The following is a 22,720-nucleotide window of genomic DNA, read 5'->3' on the forward strand; positions in this document are numbered from 1 at the left end:
GTAAGTTCCAGGTCTCTTTAATATTTATTACACCATATGTTTGACTGAAAACCTTCCCCCTTTAGTATGGTGACTGAGTATAATGCTGTATCTGCCTTTAGTTTGTGCTGATGATCTGTAATAAAGCGGAGCTGGCGATTATAGAAAGCAAGGTGTGCAGTGCTTTAATGCCCTGGTAGTCCTATATAAATATATGTTCTTTCTATTTATCTGTTCATCAGACAAAGCAAAGTACTTCCTCCGTAGCGCCATTGTACAGAAAGCCAGTTACTATAATCACACCTGATTATGGTTGAGATACAGGAAGACTTTGAAGCAGGTTGACCCGTGCCCTTTCTTCTTCTTTTTTCCTTACCTTTAGGTTTTTGACTTTATTTCTTTATTTTTTACATCTGTTACTCACAGCTCTTTTATAGAGGCGAACCTAACTTAAATGGTCTGCAAATAAAAATGTTTTGCTGTGCACAGTTGCAGTGTTACAGTTGTCAGTGTTATACGCAGCAGAAACCTACAAAGTGTAGTGACAGAAGAGTGACCTCTGTTCTTTTGTCTTGCAGCACATGGTCAAGTACAGATACATCCCATTCACACATGGCAAGCGGAAATACAGAGGAAAGGAGGAAACCGGGAAGCCATTCTCCAGTTAAAAGAAACTGTCACTTTTTTTTTGACTTTCTTATGTAAAAATGAAACCAACAAAAAAAAGAAAAGAAAAAAAAAAAACGTTTTGAGCCACTGTATCAATGCCTTTTTATCCACATAAGCATAGGTGATTTTAAAAGCTGGTAGCGCTCCTTTACTTTCTCGCTAAGGATGTTTTTTACCTTCCCTCCATAGGCAGGGTGTCACATCAGAGTTGCTGTTGAGTGTATTGATACAAATCTAATCAGACGGCTAAAGTGGATCCGATTCTGCTAAACACTGTGACTTAAGGTAGACCTTTGCTCTGTGCGTAGTGGAGGCAGCTATTTTGTAAACGAAACCAATTCCTATCTCAGTGATGTCACAGGTTCCTAGATTCTTATAAAGTATTGGCCTAGCTACAAAATGGCTGCTTCCAATGTGTGTAGCCAATTGGTCCACTTTAAACAAATCTATCAATGCACCTCTCATTATTTTTGCTAATATTTCTAATTGAATACATTGAGCTCATCTGGTTAGACTTCCATCTGGGCAGAAAACACTATTGGTAACTAAATTCCTGCAGTGCCTCATTTGGCTTTTTCCTATTTGTGGTACAGACCTTAGAATGACGTTTGCTCTTTCTCTGGCAGGTTATGGAATATATTCCATTATATGCATCTCAGTTAACATGACTTAGATATGTAATCTGATAGCACTGGAAGGGGCTGGGTTTCTCATGTCATAAAAAGGGGAAATCGATCCCCAAATTAGGAAAAAAGAGTGTTTTTTTTGTCAGGTGTTTTGTGGTTTGTTTTTTTCTTTTAAATTTGTAAATATAGATTTCTGAAATGGGTGGAGCCAATTTAAATAGACTACTTTACTTGATCGCAGAGGAGCTGTCACCTGTGGCCACCTATTATTTGTGCCATGAAACCTCTTATTTTGGTTGTAGGCTAGCCATCTCAGAAACAATAGAATTTTGCCTGTGTGGTGGAGATTATTGTGTCCACGTTTTGGTGGCACTTGATACCCCACTTCCCTGTATCTACCATTTCTTATGATCATGGTAACCAAATTAAAAATAAGTTGTTGCAGATATTTTAAAAGCAACATTTAATAAAGCTGAATGAATGCCATTTAATTTACAATGTGTTATCTATCACTGGGAGTGAGCTCTAACCACATAAATTTAACTCTATACTCAATGTAAATTAGGCCACTCAGATACATCAAAGTAATAAGTATTTCAAATTCTTATTGGATCAGTGATTATGCAGCAGAACACAATAATTCCTATACACCTGTTCTGGAGGGTGAAACATGACATGCTGGCAGAATGTTAGTTCTTACCTACAGATTGTATTTTAATTTAAAAAACATAATAGAAAAGTTTGGCTGCCAAAAGATTTCAGTACATAGTGAAGGGCAAATAAGAATGATTTCCAAAGCTGAAAGAACTGTAACTCACGTAAAAGCTGATTCAATATGACAGTAATTTGAAACACTCACAGATATGTAACTAATGTCCTCCTTTTAAAGAATAGAACGTATTTGGCGCTGTATATGTGTGCGGGTGGGGTCGTACAGCAATTAAACAGTGCATTCTTTACATCCTGTTCTTTTCAGCATAACCTCCTAGTGATAGGCTGAAAGGCCCCTTTAGGAGTTCATGAAAACAAGATGGCAAAGCTACAAGGCCTGTCATTGCTACAAATTCATTGGGTTCATGCGTCTGTTGTAGCCACAGCATATTATTGAGGATTGCTTCATGGGGTATATTCAATTAGTCGGAAAATCGGCACTAATTTGACCTCAGTATATTTAATAGTGGGCATTTTCATTTTCGCCCAAGGCCTTTTTTTTTTTGGGATCGGCATAGGCGAAAATAGATCTAAAAACTGTTGAAAATTCGACAAAACACGTGGATCAGCGGCAACTTCGCCGATCCACGTGGTTTTCTCCCATGCCGGATTATTCAACCAGTCGAAAAAAACGGCACGGGCATTGAAAAGGTCAAATAAAAAAGGGTCAGTCGAAAAAACTGCTCTAATTGAATACTCCCCTATATTATTTACCTATATTGTTGATAGAACATCTAACATTTTGAAATCTATAGGTATAATATGAATCTCAGACCTGCAACAACTTAGGGTTCTATTTGTTATTAGTTCACAAATTGATTAAACAACAAGCATTACCTGTGATATTGGGATCAACAATAAGCAGAAACAACCAGATTTAAAGTAACCTCTTCTTGGGTCTACTTACTATATTGATAGGTCAGGTCAGCTTTGTCGAAAACGGGCAAAACCTGTCTGGAAGGCCCGCTAATTGAATACTGACCTGTTGGAGAGGATCCGACAGGCATTGAATAGACCCCATTGTAGGAAGCCATTTAAAGCAGCTAAATGAGGATTAAGACCAATATTTGAACACTAACATGGATAAATAGTATTTGACATTTTAAATTTGGCTTGGTAAAAATCTGTGAATGCTACAAAACTCGTGCATATTGGATCAGTGAAAGATTCATCAGCCCTATCACTTCTATCATGGTTATTTTTTTTTATATATATAATTTATGAAGAGTATTTAATATAGAATAGTGGCTGACCGTTTGACACCTATGTTAATCAAATATCTTATTTAAATTTTAAAATAGTGTTTCCTTATTGTAACTAGATAAAAACTGATCTCTGCATCTACAAATTAACAATAATGTTGTAAAATACTAGGATTCACTTTTCTAAAATTGGACTGGTGCAATAAAGTTTTGAGTTTTTCACACAATACCTGCAGGGGTTTGGTTACGGTAGTAAATGATCTGTTGTGAACATGTTGAGACTGTAGATTAGTGACAGACTTCTGCTGAATTATATGACTGGGATATGGAGGTACAGCAGAGTTAAGAGATCTGAAAGTTTGATACGCGTGATTTTTTTTTTCTATTTCCTCTTATTTTCAAGCTTTTTTGGAATTCTAAAATACCGGTCACCCACAGAGTGACAGCAGCCATTTTGTTACACACTTATCATACATGATAATGGAGGCCATCCATGCAGTAGGAACCGGTCACATCACTGAGACATTTTATGATTAATAAATATAAAGGCCTGGCTCCTAGTGAAGGGATGAGACTGAATTACCACATGTATTGGTTCAGTTACCAAAATGGCTGCCTCTACTCTACGCAGGCAACAGGTAACTTTAAGCAAAATATATTTTTTCTTCTCTCAATGGTTCAAAACAATGTTTTCTTTTCAGTTACTTTGAAAACTTAAATTTATATATATATATATATGTCCTATTTTAATTATTGTTTGAGATTATTTTTTTATTTTTATTCTTCCCTCCCACCTACACAATCCATATGTATTGTGCAAAGTACCAACAGGGGACGGACAGACTTGTCAGTCCATTTATTTTAATTTCTTTTTTTGTAAAAACACTGATTTGCATGTCTTCATTTACATAATTTTAGATGTAAAGCAGCTATTTAAAAACAATACAAAAACTTTAATAGTTTATTACCCTGAATCCGTCCCTGCCACAAAGTAACTTTGCTTTGTATTTCTGGCTATGGGAGAAGCACATCACCTTTTATTGATTTAGTATAATAAATGGAATTTTTGAAGGAAATGCATGAAAATCCATTATTAAGCTTCAAGGCCCCAGGATATAGTAATAATGATATTAAGGGCATATTTAATAACAAGTGATATTCTTGTTATCAACCATTACTGATCTTAAATGGTGCTCCAGCCAATCAGCTCCTGTCATTTTTTTAAATCATGGCAGTTAGTAGCTGATTGACTGAAGCACCATTTAAGATTAGTAATGAGTGATAATAACTATCACTTGTTAATAAATATGCCCCTAAATTACCATTTTGGAGATATTATGGTAATTGTATGTTATGGTGAAAGCTGAATCTGAGTAAAGGAAGTGGGACTGGTTGAGTAATGTAGGGTTTATATAGGGTGCTAATTACAGGGCAGTATGTTAAGTACCCTGCTAGCCCCACAAATATGTATCTAATCTGATCGCTCTTCATTATCTATGATCCACACTCTTCATATAAATCCATAATATAAGGTTTGCCCTTTAAGTGCCTACAGAAATGAGTTACATTGCTGCTCTTAACTAGTATTTGTGTTCACCAATAACGTTGGATGTTTCTTTATACTGGTGTAAATCCCTGACTTATGTTGTTAATGATCATATTCTCAGCCAGCATTTGTAAAAGATCTGGGGTTAGATTTACTAAAACTTCTAAAAAGAACAAGTGGAGATGTTACCATTAGCAACCAAATTAGATTACATCTATCATTTATCTAGTACATTCGCAAGTGATACTAAAACTCAAACCATATTTTTTGCTTTTCACACAGGGATTACCATTTACAACATCCATTTTACCTGATAGAGAAATGGGTGGATGGTATGGAGTAAATGATGTAAAATCCTGGTCTCCAGAATGGGTGGTCTTCAGGCTCCCGGCGACTATCATACTGGCGCTGGAATCCCGACCGCCGGCATACCGACATCTTTTCTCCCTCTTGGGGGTCCACAATCCCCCTGGAGGGAGAATAGATACACGCGCCACTGTGTCCGCAGCGTGGCGAGCGCAGCAAGCCCGCAAGGGGCTCATTTGCGCTCGCCCAGCTGTCGGTATGCCAGCGGTCGGGATTCCGGCGCCGGTATGCTGGTCGCCAGGACCCTGACCTCTGGCAATCCATACTACACCCTCCAGAATAACATTGCTGTTCAGTCTGTTACTGAGCATTTCCTCCTACTCATTCTGAAGAGGACTACAAAGTGAGCGAGTAGGGGGTTATCACTTGCGTCATCTGAGCATTCTAGATATACCTGTATACCAATATATTGGAACACCTGCAATCCTTCGTAATACAATTTATTTGAAGGCTAGCCAGACTCACTATTTGCAGGACATTTCTATAGGTGTGTCTGTTCCAGATAACGGTTTCATCCAGACAGGTGTTATTTGTTTTCGATTATAGATGTTTTTGTCCTTTTTTTAATGATTAGCACAATGTCGTTCTTCTGAACCTACTGTATGTAGAATCCCATACATATAAATCTGTGTTTCCCAACCGAGGCATAATAACAGTCCTGAGTTTGGGAAACTCTGCCATAGACTATACTAGAAATAAATAATATTTATTTCCTATTAGTTTGAAATACAGATGCTAGCTGGCAGTACATGCTTTTCGATGCTCTGTTGATGTCAAGCATTTGCACCATCCATACATAGTGTGTAACTTGTAGCAGTTAGCTCAGCCATTTTATACAGGCCATATATAAAATAAATATACTGTATGTTTTTATTAGTTCAGATGTGCATGGCATTGGTGCAGTTTTTGCTATGCATACATCTGACCTTGCTGTGATACAGCCTGTATGGCTAGTAACCCCTATTTGTCCCTGAAACACAAAGAGAAATTGGTTCTCCCACAAAGCTAAGTAGCAACTTTAAACTATTTTTTTGGCAAAGTGGCTTTCACACCCAACTCTCAGTAGCCGCTGTCTCAAACTCCAGAAATGGTGAAATAATAAACTTTTATGGGCATATCCATGTAGTACATTACATATGTTCCCTCTAATTCTGGCTACTGAGAATTAAGTCACTTCATTGATGCAGTGGTATCTGATTGGGTTAAAATAGAAAATGTGCCAGTAAGATATGATGGGTAATAATCTTCCCCATAACACACTGCTCCTTAATAACTATGACTTTTTATTGTGTTTTGTGTATGTTCTGGACATTATGCACAAAAATGTAAGACTGCAGGAAATGTCTAAAATAAAACATTGCCAAATGGAAGCTTTGGACGTATATTTTGCAATGACAGGGTTTATTATAAGCTGGCAATGATAGAAATGGTAACTACTAAGATATACTGACAACATACGGGATAATGAACAAGTAACTCTTCCTCTAAATAAAACCAGTTTGAAGTCTTTCAAGACTTCAGGTAAGGATTTTACTAGTGGGCGATACTGCCATACTGTACCTTCTATTACCTTTTCTATCCTTGGCGTCTATTTAATATACCAAAGCGCCTGCGGAATTTGCCCCCTTTGATTTGTATTGAATGCTGCTGATGGTAAGGATGAAGAAGACGGACTGTTGAGTTCACTCTTTCAGAAACTTAAATTGTGTAGATCCAGAAGAGGATAAAAATCCCAGTTGTTATCTTGGCCTCGGTGGAGGGATGATTATGGGAAATGGAAAATCCTGGGCTAAATCACCCCCATGATTTCCTCTACTATTTATCACTACAGATCTTATTTGAAGATTATATTCTACTAGTTCGTCAAAACGACGGGCACCAGGTCCGGATTATATTAGGAAGGCGGTCGCCACTCACACAGGAGCTGCCGGATTTCTGGAAATCCTGCTGCTGGGAGTCGGTGCTGTCATGCTGAGTGTGGGCCACCCTGTCAGCATCTGCAATGTGAGTGCTGCATCTGAAAACGCAGTATCGGATCAGGTGCTTGCGATGTTGGCAGCATGCAATCATTTAGAATGGGTCCTGTGGATCGGAGATGTTCGCAAAGCACCGGGTTTGAATGCATCTCTAAATCAGGCGCACAGATCAATGAGGATATATTTTTTTCCTAGACGCCAGAACACTTCTTCCCTTATGCCACAGCCCATTCAGTCAGCACAATGCCCTCTGGTGCCTGTCTCACTGTACAGTACAAGCCTTGGCAGCACCTGTACTGTTCAGAGATCTTTTGCCATGCAGTGCTGAGCCTGGGGCACCCCTACTGCAGGAGAGGAGAGCTGTATCCTCAGGTCCTCACAGTGGGAATATGTAGCCTGACTGTGATATCATAGCCAAGTACCACACTCTCCGTTTTACATGAACATAGAGAAACAACCACCTGAAGCTGCTAGCTGCCTGTCTTTCATGCCAGCGGCTGCAGGAGTTGTATAACAGTCATTCAGTATTTTGGGCCCTCCTGCTCACTGACGCCCCAAACAATAGGATCCCCTGATGGCAGCACTGCCAGTGCTGACATGACCACTTGTAGGCAGTTTCATCTACTAGCTCTGTGCAGGAAGGTTTGCTGCAGGAAAAGTATCTATATAAGAGCCCTCTGCTCTCCCTGCCTGTCTGCATATACAAACCCTGAAAACAAAAACAAGCGTTACTAATCTGCCCAAAAACCAGTAACGCTAGAGCTTTGGTCACCTTTAACATGTATTTTCCCCTACTAATGGTGACAGATTCACACTGAGATAATAGTCTTTGATGAAAACAAATTTCATTCAAACACATAGTATTTAATCCATTATAGCAAAATGTTATTGAATTAACTTTTTTTTTTTTTTAACACAAACAATATTGATTAATAAGTACATTTTCCCAAACTTCTGTATATATTAATCAAATGTATTCTCAAATCAACATTTTTGTCAAACATTACATGAACAATACAATTAGGTGCAAGTTAGTAGTAGTTTTGGCAATGCCTGGTCAGAGATAAGCAGTAGTCAGTTGCTGATGATCTTTGCACAGGGAAATACAGAACATACAAATTATTTTATGACAGGTTAGACATCAGTGTGTTGTGTAATGTTGGACATGAGCATTTTAGTACATAAATTAATTCCAATCTAGCAGTAGCCTGGGTGCTGGTATCTCAGCCAATACAGTGGGCCAGCTGATGTTTGCTTTGGCTCTGTGATACTTTCCTCCAATACTGCAGAAATGACCAGGTCAGTGGAATGAGGAGAGATCAGCTGCCCACTTCAGTGTGATACCAGACCCCACGTAAGCAATACACTGGGTTCAGTTCAACTACTGTTATTCCACCTAAAGCTGAATTCCTTTTGTGCATGGAAGATATTGTGGAGAGAGTAAAACTGTTGCCTGCACACCATGGAAGCAGTCATTCAGTTGGCTGGAACAATACAAGAACACAGCCTATCAATTCACTAGGTACTGGCGCCACCACAGATGAGGCACGAGGCACTGTGTTTAGATAACCAGTATAGGGTCTACAGCAATGGTGGACAGGGTTACTCTTACTCTAGACTATGTCACTTTAGCTTCCATTGCTACATTACAGGCTCCTGACAATGAAATGTGCTCTCATTTCTCTGTCGCAGGGTAAAGGAAGCTGCGCTAAAGATTCACATTTGAACACTGGTCACAGCTTTTTTGATACTCGGCACAGCTATATGCAGGGCTAACCCATCCCACCTCATCTTCTGGCTCTACACAAAATTACAGGATATGCTCAAAAAAAATTGTGATAAGGACATGCTGAGCTATGTAGTTCTACAACATCCGTCAACTGCTCACTTGTGTTTTATTTTTCATTTAAGCACTTGAACTAGAAACTATTATTTGGCGTTGCTCATAACTGGATCTCCCTCCATGTCTGTGATGTGTTGCTGCACATAAGTTATGGGCCCTACACACTGGGCGATAATACTGAAAGATATGAACGATCTCCATTAATGAACGATATACCGTTCATATCTTTCCGTGTGGAGGCACCAGCAATGAACGATGCGCGGCCCCGCGCCCGTTCATCGCTGGGGCCCCGTCGCTTGTGCATGCAGGCCAATATGGATGAGATCGTCCAGATTTGCCTGCACTTCTATGGAGCTGGGTGACGGGGGAGTGAAGAAACTTTACTCCACCCGTCACTGCCCCCCCAGTCGGGCAGCTCGGCAGCGAATCGCAAAGTCTGTAGGGCCCATTAGTATGTGTTGTGCGCTATTTGTTTATATGGGCAGCTCAAATATTTGGGTACATATATTAAAAAACAACAGATTGAGCACTCAGTATTTTAAGCATGGCACCTGAAAAAGAAAAAAGTTGGCTAGTAGAAACAAAATTGTTTACAGCTCCTTTGGAACAATTGTAGGGCATCCTGGGACATCTTTTTCAGGTGCCAGGTATTACTGTATATTAGGAAATATGTATACCACCCGAGCTTGGGAGGGGTGGGGGCTGCAAGACCACGGCCTGACAGACGCTGTAGTTTCTTGTAGCAGAAAAGTGACAGGCCTAGTTTACATAGCAAGGAGCAGCGACCTGTAGCTGCCAGCAGATGGCAGTAGGAGGCCCAGTTGACAACAATAAAAACATAGTTATGTTATATAAAATTATTCAGATGCACTTGTGCGTATTGTATAGTTGCTCTGAGTACATATGGAGACTGCAATCTTCAAGTATGAAACAGATGGGAACCACACAACCCCTTCTGAGTCTCCGATAACCTGCTAATCTGGGGTATTTCCACAACAAATGTGCTTTAAACCAAAGTATTTACAAATTCACTCCAGAATTCTAAAATGATCATATTACAGATCTGGTATTTGAGAGTAAATGTAGATGTATTGCCTGTGGCAGGAGTCGTTATGTAACAGGACTTGCTGAAGTGACAGTTACCAGTAAGCACAATGTGACAGCACACATCCTGTAAACATCAAACTGAGTTTGGCATGGAGTATTTGTGCTTTCATGGAATGGGTTAGAACACATCAACCCTAAATGTGCAGTAAAGCAGCTGCTTATGTAGACGCCTCATGAAGCCCTCGGACACGGGGAGACATACAGAAAAGTCCTCATCGGTAATGCCGCAGGTAGACCAGTTTCTGGGGGTGAAATTTCTCTCTGCATAACGGGCATTCAGCCTGAAAAGAGGACGAGTTCAGAAAGTTACCACATGAAGTGCACAGTGTCCAGCGGCTTCCTCATCTGCTTACAGTCTTGTGGAGCTAGCAAATTAATTACTATGGAAGAACCATGATCAGCATTCAGACCTGAAACTACAGATCTCTGTTGTAGCTGGTCGTTTGTGTAAACCAGGCATTCCCAACTGCGGTCCTCAAGGCACACCAACAGTGCAGGTTTTCGTGATATCCAGGCTGCAGCACAGATGGTTAAATCAAAATAACTGAGCTATTAATTAAGTCAACTGTGCTGCAGCCTGGATATCACTAAAATCTGCACTGTTGGTGTGCCTTGAGGACCGTGGTTGGGAATGCCTGGTCCAGTAGCACTGCGAAAAAGAAAGAGTCGCTCCTGTTAAAGCATTCAGAAAATGTTTTTTTTTTATTAAATACACTATTTATTTATTTTTTTAACACTGTCCCTTACCCAACCTTGGCAGCACTCTATTCTGACCAGTTTACTCCAAACACTGATCTCGCTTTCTACCTTTCCAAACTTGCACCTTGCCCCTTTCCAGCCCTCCTCCTTTTCCTATCATGACCCTCTACGTCTGCTGCCCCAGTCACTCCGCTGGCTCCTTACACCACTCACAATAAAATGTAATCTCTTGCCCACAAGCAGGCCCGGCGCTACCCGCTCAGCAAAGGGATGCAAAGCAGGTAGGAGAGGCGCTCTGCCTGCTTTGCATCCGTGCTGTGCCTGGGACCCTGCTGCTGCCGGCAACATGATGAAGCCTCCTCCTTCCTATGACAGCGTTATGTCACACTTCACAGGCCATCCCGAAAAGGGGGCGGTGCTACACGGGACCAGGCTGCAGAGGAGGACAAACAGAATGGTAAGTTGGGGGAGAGTGACTGAAAAAGTGTGTGTGTGTGGGGGGTGCGTGTGTATGTGGGGGGTTAACAACAAACCATGTCCTCTCCGGAGTCCAGAGTGGGACAGGTCAGCATTCAGCAAACCCCACCCCTCCAGCTCACCCAGTGTGATTGCAGCAAGCACCGCCCCCTCAAGCACCTCATACTGCTGCTGCTATTAGCCATGCTGTGCTCCTCCGCTGCCGCCATGAAGCTCTCCCCTCCCAGAGTCTTTACAGCTGCGGTGATCGGCGCACAAGGGGAAACACGCTCGCCTGGCCCCAAGTAATTGTGGTGTCCGCTGTGGGCAGAGAGAGACAGGCAGCACTGAGGCAGATATCTGGTATCCCAAGTGGGCGGCTCTGAGCGATGCACAGCAGGTCAGGTCATTCGGCAGGGGGAGGGTATGGCCCAGGCTGCAAGCTCCTAGGGTAACATACCTATTGAAACTCCAGGATCTCGTGATATTACAGACACCCTGATGTCACGCTGTACCACCCCCCCCCCCCCCCCTCTCTGTGTTCTGTCACTGCGTCACCTTCCCCATGTTCTGTCACTGTGTCACCACCCCCCCATGTTCTGTCACTGTCACCCCCAACGTTCTGTCACTGTGCCCCCCCCCTGTTCTGTCACTGTGTCAAACCCCCCTCTGTGCCCTGTCACGTCACTCTGCCACCCCCCTCCCCAGTTTGTGTTATGTCATTGTGTCACAATCCCCCCCTCTGTGTTCAGTCCCAGTCACTGTGTCACTCAGTTGCTGTGTCGTGTTCTCTCACAGCCACTGTGTCGCCCTCCCCTAGATACCCTGCACAGGGCCATAACTAACACTGTGCCAGTGGTGCCTGGCACAGTGCATATGCACTGTGGGCACACAGCCACTGGCAGTAACCTCACGGACCTGCCACCGCTGCACCATCAAACACATGAATAGTTTGCAGGGAGGCGCCGAACACCCTAGCACCGGCCCTGCCTACAAGAGTTCTTAACCTCACCTCTCCTTCCTACATCTACAGATACTCCCACCTGCTCCATTACGGCATGCTGTATCACCACCTCTCTTATCACCACTTGCCACTCTCTCATTCAGGATTTCTCCAGGGCTGCTCCTAACCAATGGAATACCTGCCCATTACTCATTTTTTCCACTCCTTACCAACCTGTGGCTCTAAAGCTCTTGTGAAACAACACATCCCAGAATGCCCTGCTAGCAATAGCAAAACTGTAGAAGGGCATGCTGGGACTAGTAGTTTCACAACAGATTGAGAGCCACAGGTTGGTCAGGCCTGCCCTATTGTATCTGACTCTATTTTCTGCAGTTTGTAAGTTTGTACAAGCAGAGCCCTATCCCCTTAGTCTTCTAACTGCTCACTGCAATTGTGTATCTATACTTATCCATCTTGTTGTCTGGTTTTCCCCTCGCGGTGCCTTATAAATAAATAAAGCATAAGAAAATACCACCTTCCCAGAGTGTGGCCCAGAATCAACCGCAGCGCAGATAATCTGATCTAAAATCAAACAGAACATTACCAGGCCTGTTGGCAAATCTTCTAACCCTCCCTAACAGGACCTTATCACCTGAGAATAATGGGCCCAAATGGCTGGATCTCATCCCATCTCACCCTTCAGGCCGGATGTAATGGCGCCCGCGTGGGATGCCGGATGAACTTCTGTCTTTTTTTAAATGGGCAATCACTTACAAGGCATGGTTTTGCCTTGTAAGTGATTGCCCCTTTAAAAAAAATCCACGGTCGCCAAACTCGGGTGTCATTACATCCGGCGCTACATGTATGGCCAAATAGGTGTCTTTTCCCAATGTCTAGAGTGCAGGCTAGACATTGTATAAATAGGGCTCCATGCTGAAAAAGCCTGTACCATGAAGAATTTAGTATTATTAAAAACCTCCCTTCTAAAAACTTAAGATGTGTCAAAATACAAAAATATCTTATGATGAATCAGACCATTCTAATTAAAAGGACTAAGGGGCTAATTCAGACCTGATTGCTGCTGTGTGTTTTCGCACCGCGTGTGATCAGGTCTGAACTGCGCATGCGCCGCAGTGCACATGTGCATGCCAAAGATGCAATCGGCATCTCAGCCCAGCGATCACCTCTGCCTGATTGACAGGCAGAAGTGTTCGCTGGGCGGGAGGGGGCGGGCCTGTGGCGTTCAGCCGCCGTTTTGGGGACGCGTTCCGGGCAACGCAGGCGTGCTCATACCGTGCGGGGGGCGGGCCGCAGCGGCTGCGTGACGGGATGCGGCGAAGAGTTTCGCAGCAATGCTGCGTATGTAGGGACTTACTCGCCGGGTGCAATAGCATCGCCGCCGTGCGATGCTATCACACCCATGAGGCAGGGGGAGGGCCAGACATGTGGGGTGGACTAGCCCTGCGCTGGGCGTCCCCCCACGTCAGGGTGGCTGATCGTAACCGTGCCAAATACAATCAGGTCTGAATTAGCCCCTAAATCAGTTATCTGAAAATGAACTATTAATGTACTATTTTAAGTGTTTTCCACATTAGCATGAAGTAGTTATTATGTTGGATCTATCTTTAGTGACCCATTTACATAATGAAAATGATGTACAGTGTTATTCTGCAGTGCTGTAAATCAGGAAAACAGATGGCATTTCTTTTTTTCCAAGACGCATCATATAGAAATTAATTAAGCAATTACAGCACATTCTGCGTACAACACTCTCCTTGATGTAACAGCATAATTTATGAGTAAACATCACAGTACATGTCAAGTAAAGCATGAAGTTCTGCTGTAAAACATAAGGCTTCTATAGTTTGGACGTCTGGCGTTCTGTAAGATGAGTGTGTGGGAATAAGGGTCGGTACACAGGACACCAATTTGGGCATAGGGAACCTGTTGTTTAGCGAACAACTGGTAGAAGTGCAAAATTATTTCATTAACATCAAAAGAGAACCTGACCGATTACAATGTGTAATTGTTTAGGCTACATCGCACTAGGCAGATGGCTGCGAGGCGTAGCCTAAGCCAAACCCCATGTGACTATTCAAGAGTCACGCTCTATGCTAAATATATATATACATACTCTGTGTACAGAACAGTCACATTTACCCAAAATGAGATTTCAATTTTCAAAGGAATGTAAATCTCAGTGTGTGGGGAAATAAATATTTATAGATATACATCATATTTCAGAAGAAACACTAACTCATTATATATATGTCTGATAGGTAATTGGAACTTGTATATAGAGGTTCATGCCATGTGCGACTTTCATTTACCTAAAACATCAACTATGCAAAACAGCCTTATATTTCTAAGATGGAAAAACTATGTAATGCAGTCTAATTTATTTGCAGTATATACAATAAAGCTTAATTATTAGACTGTAAAACTTCTAGACCACAGGCACTTGTAACCAGTTATGCTCATTGCATGGATTTATAATGTATTTTTTTAAAGTGTTGTTTAACTGGAGCTACACTAGAAATCCAATGAAACTACATCCAGGCCTCACCTTGGAATTACACCACTCCGTAATGCACTCCCAGCAAAAGAGGTGACCACAAGGTGTCGCTGTACTGTGCCTCCGCTGTTCTAAGCACAATGTGCATTTTGCTGTCCGCTGGTAGGATTTCTCATGGGGTGGTGCCCTAGGAATACAAATAACACAATAGTATAGAATTAGGCTACCCTTTCCCCCTCTGTCCACCCTATTTACATATGCCCATTTACGTACCTGAACTAAGTAAATGTGTGTGTACTGGCTTATTTGCTACACAGTTAGGCTGGGCACACATTAAAACGACCGGCAATCTTGCCATGGGTCAGGACAAATTCCCTTCTTCCTGGACCATGCAATATTGCCGGTACACATTACACAATGAAATGAATGACTGAACAATACCGTGTTCTGTCCTTCATTACACTGCACAGTCGCACACACAATATTGTTTGATTGACCGCGCAACACGGACTATCAAACTTTATCATATGTCATCTGCGGGAGCGCACAATTAAGGGTACACACCAGACGATCTGCATGATTTGTCATTCCAAATTGTGCCGCTGTCATTCTGGAGAGTATGCAGTCATAGTTACTATTCATTTACCATTTATATAGCGCTTTACAAAGAATATCTGAACACTCCAGCTCTAGTTCCTTCCCTTAATGATAAATCCTATAGATCGTAATCTCTCAAGAGCAGGGCTCTCTTCCCTCTTGTGCTTTTCCATTCCCTCACTCATACCATCATCGCCACACTACCAACAACACAACCAAACTTTTGGGTTTGGCCTTCCAGTTACTGATTTGGGTCTTAGGACTACTACTGCAGAATGATTATAGACCGTGTCCTTGTTCTGCAATGTTTTGTACTGTAAAGCTGCATACACACAGTGAGATAAAACTAGTGATATGGACTATATAGTCCAGATTTGTATAAAACATAGTGCATATCGCACCTATTATACAGCTTGCGATGCCGATGCGTGCTCCCGCGGGGTCAGTATCGCAAGAAAAAATTGACTGTGCAGGCAGGCCAATTTTGACTAGAAAGTGTACAATCTAGTACATAGTATAGTAAAAATTGGCCATAGTCAAAATCGTACACGGCAAAAATCGCACTTTGTGTATAGTCAATATCAGTGGCTGCAGGGAGTTCAAGGGAAATCGCATAGAACAAATCGGCCACATAGGCAGAATCGTACCATGTGTAAGCCCCTTAAGTCTCTTTTTTTGTGTTCATGCTGTTCCTGTTTATGTATATTGTAAGGTGCTGCTGACTACTTGTGGCGCAATATAAATAAAGGATAATTATAAAATAATATAGGATAGTAATATTTTCCATCGGTATCTGTCCTATAAGAGCTTACATTCTAAATGTTCCTTTAATATAAGCCAGTGTATACTTAATCCAGCTATTGGTTTTTGTTTTTTTTTTGGTTTTTTTTGAGTGTAGGAAGACACCTGGAGAAACCCCATACAAACAGGGGAGCACATACAAACTCCACATATTGTCCCAGCACTTCAAGGCAATAAAAATGCATCACCGTGCTGACCATCATATTATGTTTGGGTAGGGTGGAGGAAAGTATCAGGATTCAGGAAGAAATAAAACGACAGCAACTTTCTAATAACATAAGTTCTCCTGGGTCCTCCTCTCTGTCTGTGAGGGACTTTGTGTGGCCTGTTGGCCCTTTTGTTTTTACCTTTGATATGACATTCTTCGATGGAGCTTAAATTTCTGCTGGGCCTCCTGCTTCTGCTGAAAATTATACAGCTGAACACAAAACAATAGCATGAGATGAACGAGCGACACTGCACCAAGGAGGCTGTAACTCCTACGCACAAGACGGTCGTCCCCAACTGATCCCCGGACACGAAGCTGCATAAGAATGAAGCACGTAAAATGTATAGTAACAGAACACAGAGATATTTTATTTCTATGTATCACACATATTGTACATACACTAGTAGTTATAGACCCAGTATCTGCAGGGTCAACCTCAGCCACCCTGTCTCGCCCATATTCTGACCCCCTCCTACTCTCTAATACCTCCTATACAGTTACTAATAGCCTCCTCATAGTCATAGGGAATACATGTTTTGGAGCAGTTAGCATCCCATGACAGTTATGAACAATGTTGTCCCTCTTTAAGAAACCATGGAGACCAAACTATCCTAGATGTTTTGCCTTTATCAGGTAGACGGGTCACGTTTCCATGCATGTGATGCATCGTATGAAGTTTTGAAATTATAGGATCTACTGTAGAAAAATTGTATCTGCTTCCAATTTTTGACAATATGAGACTAATTATTATTTTTTAATAATCAGTCAAATTCTGATGTGGGCATCTTAAGGGATATGGGAGTCCAACACTGATGAGGAGGTGTACCTTGCTCAAAACCCCAAACTAGGCAGGTATGACCACCATATGCAATAGAGGGTTCCCCAATGTCCAATTTCCCTAACATCCAGGACTAGTCTACATTCCTAATAGCTTGTAAGGAGTAAAGTCCCACATGATAGAGTATGGGTGCTTTCCCCCATCAGGGAGCTTGCTGTCAATTCCCTCACCTACAGTCATCCTCAGTGTTATGTTCCAAGTTTCTCTCTCATTCTTTTTCAGGTTACCCTTGGAAAATAAACATTCTGAAACAGTGTACTGAGGGCCTTATTCAGTATGGCATACTGAACTATTAATGACCAGTGCGCATGCGCAACAGGCGTACTGCATGTGCACAAACAGTGAGATGCCATCGCATCTCACTTATGCGAAAGCCTCTGCCTGTTTAACAGGCAGAGGTGTTCGCGGAACGGGGTGGCGACGAGCATTGACTCGGCATTGGGCGTGCGTGTCGTTGGAAACGTCACGTCACATGCAGCCGTTTCCGACCCAAAAAATGCCTGGCTGCAGGGGCAGGGGAACTTCCACATATCAGCTATGCAATCGCAATGTATATGTATGGTGGGCGGCCCCCAGCATGCGGTTGCAGCTAGTTGCAGTTTTGCTAAAATAGCAAAACTAAATGAAGATAAATAAGGTCCTGAATTCCCTACTTGAGGGAGAGTGAATGTAAATTATCACAAAAGGAGACAGGTCATGCAAGGCACTTGTAGGAAAGTAGAAAGGAAGAGCCTATTCTATTTAAATGTCCTTACTGGCAACAAGGGAAACTTCTGTTGAATAAGGACAAAGCTATTGATTCGACAGCTGCAGGTGTCGATGCACATACACCACAGCCAGGGACAGTGCTGCCCGTAGCTGTGGCAGCTGCCGGCTCCAGGCTGCATGAAAGATCTCGCGATAGTAGCGAGATCTCACACATGCGCACTGAAGTCGGCTGGGGGAAAGAGACAGCACATTAGCACTAAGCTGATGCGCTGTGTGCTCTAGCAGTGATTGCTGGAGGGGGAGTTTTCACCCCCCGCTTCGGCATCCGAGATGGTAATACATCTTGGCACTGCTGGAGAGAGGTGAAGCAGGAATCATTATACCCACACGATAAGTGCGGGTGTAATACATTCACCTCTCGGACTGAGATTGCCTGCAAGAGATATAAACATTTAAGCAGTATGTTTATTTTAACCACAATAATTCTGTCCAGCCACAATAGCGCAACTGCCCCAAAAACAGCCAAGTCACCCTTAAGCTCAGAGAAGAGCAGAACAAATGTTCTTGGTTAAACAGACCTACAGTATGCAGACTTGAGATGGACGTATTAGCATCATAACATTTTGCAAACTAGAAGCTCAACAGAGCACCAGGGGCAGAGGATTTGTCATCTAGGACCTCTGCAGGGTGGCTGTTGTGACCATCTGTGTGTATGGGAGGGATCCAATGTAAGGCCTAGAAACAACAGCTGGCTCCTGAATGAACGAGCTACGAGCTGGCTGCCACTTCAGGTTACACCCTCCTGTGCGGGTTCTAAGACCGTGCAATCACTACAGAAGTACTGGTATATGGTGGGCAGGGGGGTACTGAAACACAAACATTGTTATTAATTTACTTACACAAATAAAATGACTACTTACATATGTGATTCCAGTTACACGCTTGGCAATATGATAGAACATTCCATTCATATAGAAGGTGGCCAGATGAAACCTTCTGAGAAAGGTAATACTTTGTCTGACAGCATAGACCACCTTCACCAAAGTCTTTTTCTGCTGCTCTGTGAGAGCAGATATCTTTCTGTGAACCCATTTCCATATCTTGGAGCGGCGATGGGAGCTGCTATGCGATACCCGTACTCCATCTATTTCAATTTGAAGCTCTTGCTCCAGGTGCACTAGCTCCTTATCCAGTAGGTAAGGGAATAACGTGCGACAGCAGATGAGCAGAAAGCGCTGCAGCAAGGATGGCACTTTCCTCTTGGATGAATCCACTTGGACGATATTAACATACTCTTCCCCAAGAGTCTGGTAACCTGGAAAGCAGATGTACAGTCATACCGGTCTTAGCAGAGCTACTAGAGGTACTGGTTAAAAATTGACCTTTTTTTTTTTTTTAATTGACTTCCTAAGAAGTGTTCACCATGTTCACACAATCAGAGTTAGCCTTATGCAAGTATTTGGGAAGTACCCACAAAAATTGGCACAAACATGATGAAATTATTAGTTATTGGTTCGTACATCAAAAGCAACCTGAATCTGCCTCACCCTGCGACAAAGCCCATGATCTCACATGATACCAGTATAATAATCACAATGGCAATATGGGGAGCGACAATTACTAGAACTCAACATCTGTAAGTAAAAAGTTCTAGAATACCACTCAAAGTTTATAACATATGTATTGTTCCATGTATGTTGTATAGACATAAGGGGTAATTCCTATCTAGCATATCTACTAGTATGAGTTTGTCAAGTAGTGTATGTAAGGTTGATGTCAAATTAAAACAGAGAAAGGTTAGTGACTGGCACCTAATGTGGTGAATTTACCACAGTTTGCAGGCAAGGAGAAAATTAGTCGTTTCCCAACAGCCCCTCACTGACTAAGGAAGCAGGCCTGTCTGCGAAACGCGTTAGGAAGACTTTCTAAATGTTATGCATTATAGTTATTGCAAATGTTTTCATATATACAACTACATTATTGTTTACGATTGTATATTATGCCTATATATAGTTTGTCTACAAATTGTGAAGCAAAGTAAAATGTATTGTGTGTCCATTATAAAAGTAAATACACCTCCAGGACACTGGAATATAGATTTATTTATTTTAAATAAAACTACTTGTTATTTTGCAATACCTACATGGAGAGAGAGAGAGAGAGAGAGAGAGAGAGAGAGAGAGAGAGAGAGAGTGTGTGTGTGTGTGTGTGTATGTATATATAAAGGGGGGGGGGGGGTCTAATTACCTGAGCTTGTTGGAAAGGCCTAGTTCTTTGCTCTCTAGAGCATATGTGCAGTCTTTCAGAATATCACTGGGAAGGAGGCGCCACCGAGAAATAGTGGCCCGCTGCCCAGAACCAGATCGGCCCCTGACTGAGTGGCATACGGCGCACCCCTATAGAGTGCCACAATTACTATTTCAGTCATATATTTTGTAGGGAGCGTGTCCATGACTCTTACATACCCTTTTTTTTAATAAATCGCTCATTAATGAGGAGGATTGCCCAACAAGAATACTATAGTGGTGTGAAAATACCCTAGTTAGCGCTGTAGAAATAACCTATAAATTAAAACACATAATAGTGGGTGTAGCCCAAGGAAAACATTTATTTTCTGTCCAATAATAAGCTCCTCCTTACTTACCAGAAAACGTTGTGAGTGTGTAGTAGGCCAGATCACAGAGCAGCTCAATCTCTTTTCTCCACTGCAGCCACTTTTTTGCACCTTACAGAAAAAAAAATCCATGAAAAAATATAAATAAAAATGAGCACAAATCATATAAAGTAGTTGTGAGGATTTATTTTTAGATTGATAGTGTAGCTTTAAAACAAGCCTCTAGGGACACCACAGGCTTTCCAAAAAATGTGTTTTATGGTAAGAACTTACCTTTGTTAAAACTCTTTCTGCGAGGTACACTGGGCTCCACAAGGAATGGACAATGGGGTGTAGAGTAGGATCTTGATCCGAGGCACCAACAGGCTCAAAGCTTTCACTGTTCCCAGAATGCATAGCACCGCCTCCTATATCACCCCCTTTCCTGCACAGGATCTCAGTTTTTAGTTAACCAGTCCAATGCAGTAGCAGGAAAAGAGACGACAACGGTTAGTAGCCACAACACCACATTCTCGCGACAGGAGACGTGTCAGCGGCTAATGCCATACCAACCCAAAGAAGCTAAGTGCGTCAGGGTGGGCGCCTTGTGCAGCCCAGTGTACGTCGCAGAAAGAGTTTTAACAAAGGTAAGTTCTTACCATAAAACTCGTTTTCTGCTGCGGGGTACACTGGGCTCCACAAGGAATGGACAATGGGGATGTCCTAAAGCAGTTCCTTATGGGATGGGACGCACTGTAGCGGGCACAAGAACCCGGCGTCCAAAGGAAGCATCCTGGGAAGCGGCAGTATCGAATGCATAGAACCTTATGAACGTGTTCACAGATGACCACGTAGCCGCCTTGCACAATTGTTCAAGGGTCACACCACGTTGGGCCACCCAAGAAGGTCCAACAGACCTAGTAGAATGGGCCTTAATGTGATCAGGAGCAGAGAGACCAGCCTTCACATAAGCATGTGCAATCACCATTCTAATCCATCTGGCCAGAGTTTGCTTGTGAGCAGGCCAGCCACGTTTGTGAAACCCAAACACAACAAAAAGAGAATCCGATTTCCTAATAGGAGCAATTCTCTTCACATAGATACGGAGAGCCTGTACCACATCCAAAGACCGCTCTTTGGGAGACAGGTCAGGAGAAACAAGTGCCGGAACTACAATCTCCTGATTAAGGTGTAACGAAGAAACCACCTTAGGTAGATAGCCGGGACGAGTCCTAAGAACCGCCCGGTCACTGTGAAATATCAGATATGGGGAACTACAGGACAAGGCACCCAAATCCGACACTCTTCTAGCTGAAGCAATAGCCAGCAGAAACACCACCTTAAGGGAAAGCCACTTAAGGTCAGCTGAACCAAGAGGTTCAAACGGAGACTCATGTAACGCCTCCAAAACCACAGACAAGTCCCAAGGAGCCACAGGCTGGACATAGGGAGGTTGGATACGCAACACGCCCTGAGTAAAGGTATGCACATCAGGTAAGGTCGCAATTTTTCTCTGAAACCACACCGACAAGGCAGATATTTAAACCTTGAGGGAGGCCAGACGCAGGCCTAAGTCCAGACCCTGCTGAAGAAAAGCCAACAACTTGGCTATACTAAACTTGGAAGCGTCATAATCGTTAGATGCGCACAAAACAAAGTAAGAATGCCAGACCCTATTAGTAAATCCGAGCCGAAGCCGGTTTCCGGGCCCGCAACATAGTTTGAATGACCGCCTCAGAAAACCCTTTAGCCCTTAAGACGGAAGCTTCAAGAGCCACGCCATGAAAGACAGCCGGGCTAGGTCCTGGTAGCCTGGTAGACACAGGGGCCCTGAACGAGGAGGTCTGGGCGTTGTGGAAGTAGAATTGGACGCTCTGACGATAGGCCTTGCAGGCCTGAGAACCAGTGCCGTCTGGGCCACGCTGAAGCTATGAGAAACAGAATTCCTTTTTCTTGCTTGTATTTCCGAATTACCCTGGGCAGGAGTGACACCGAAGGGAACACGTACGGCAGCCAAAACCTCCACGGTACCGCCTTGCTCCGAAGACCGGAACCTTGTGATTGTGTCGAGACGCCATCAGATCTACGTCTGGAAGGCCCCACCTTTCCACTAGGAGTTGAAACACTTCTGGATGGAGGCCCCACTCGCCGGCATGCACGTCCTGACGACTGAGAAAGTCTGCTTCCCAATTCAGGACTCCCGGAATGAATATTGCCGATATGACCGGTAGATGGCGTTCTGCCCACTGTAGAATCCGTGAGACTTCCTTCATTGCTAGGCGGCTTCGAGTGCCGCCTTGATGATTTATGTAAGCCACTGTGGTGTCGGTGTCCAAC

At 42.9% G+C, this 22,720-nt stretch overlaps 2 protein-coding genes across 3 annotated transcripts in view; one reads left to right on the plus strand and one right to left on the minus strand.

Annotated features, from left to right (window-relative positions):
* RER1 (retention in endoplasmic reticulum sorting receptor 1) overlaps nucleotides 1–6,469 on the plus strand; it is a 154,814-nt gene extending 148,345 nt beyond the window's left edge. For both annotated transcript variants that reach the window (XM_063943082.1, XM_063943083.1), the window contains exon 7: nucleotides 558–6,469. In XM_063943082.1, the coding sequence (XP_063799152.1) occupies nucleotides 558–647 (90 nt within the window). In that variant the 3' untranslated portion in view covers nucleotides 648–6,469. The remainder of the gene's footprint in view (nucleotides 1–557) is intronic.
* Nucleotides 6,470–7,918: 1,449 nt separating this feature from the next.
* PEX10 (peroxisomal biogenesis factor 10) overlaps nucleotides 7,919–22,720 on the minus strand; it is a 28,463-nt gene continuing 13,661 nt past the window's right edge. Inside the window, exons 2-6 of the mRNA XM_063943081.1 lie at nucleotides 20,435–20,515; nucleotides 18,711–19,105; nucleotides 16,384–16,559; nucleotides 14,690–14,825; nucleotides 7,919–10,306 (exon numbers count right to left, since the gene is read on the minus strand). Of these exons, the coding sequence (XP_063799151.1) occupies nucleotides 10,238–10,306; nucleotides 14,690–14,825; nucleotides 16,384–16,559; nucleotides 18,711–19,105; nucleotides 20,435–20,515 (857 nt within the window). The 3' untranslated portion in view covers nucleotides 7,919–10,237. The remainder of the gene's footprint in view (nucleotides 10,307–14,689; nucleotides 14,826–16,383; nucleotides 16,560–18,710; nucleotides 19,106–20,434; nucleotides 20,516–22,720) is intronic.

The sequence above is a fragment of the Pseudophryne corroboree genome, chromosome 10 (genome assembly GCF_028390025.1).
Source record: "Pseudophryne corroboree isolate aPseCor3 chromosome 10, aPseCor3.hap2, whole genome shotgun sequence".
In the NCBI taxonomy this organism is placed as follows: Eukaryota; Metazoa; Chordata; class Amphibia; order Anura; family Myobatrachidae; genus Pseudophryne; species Pseudophryne corroboree.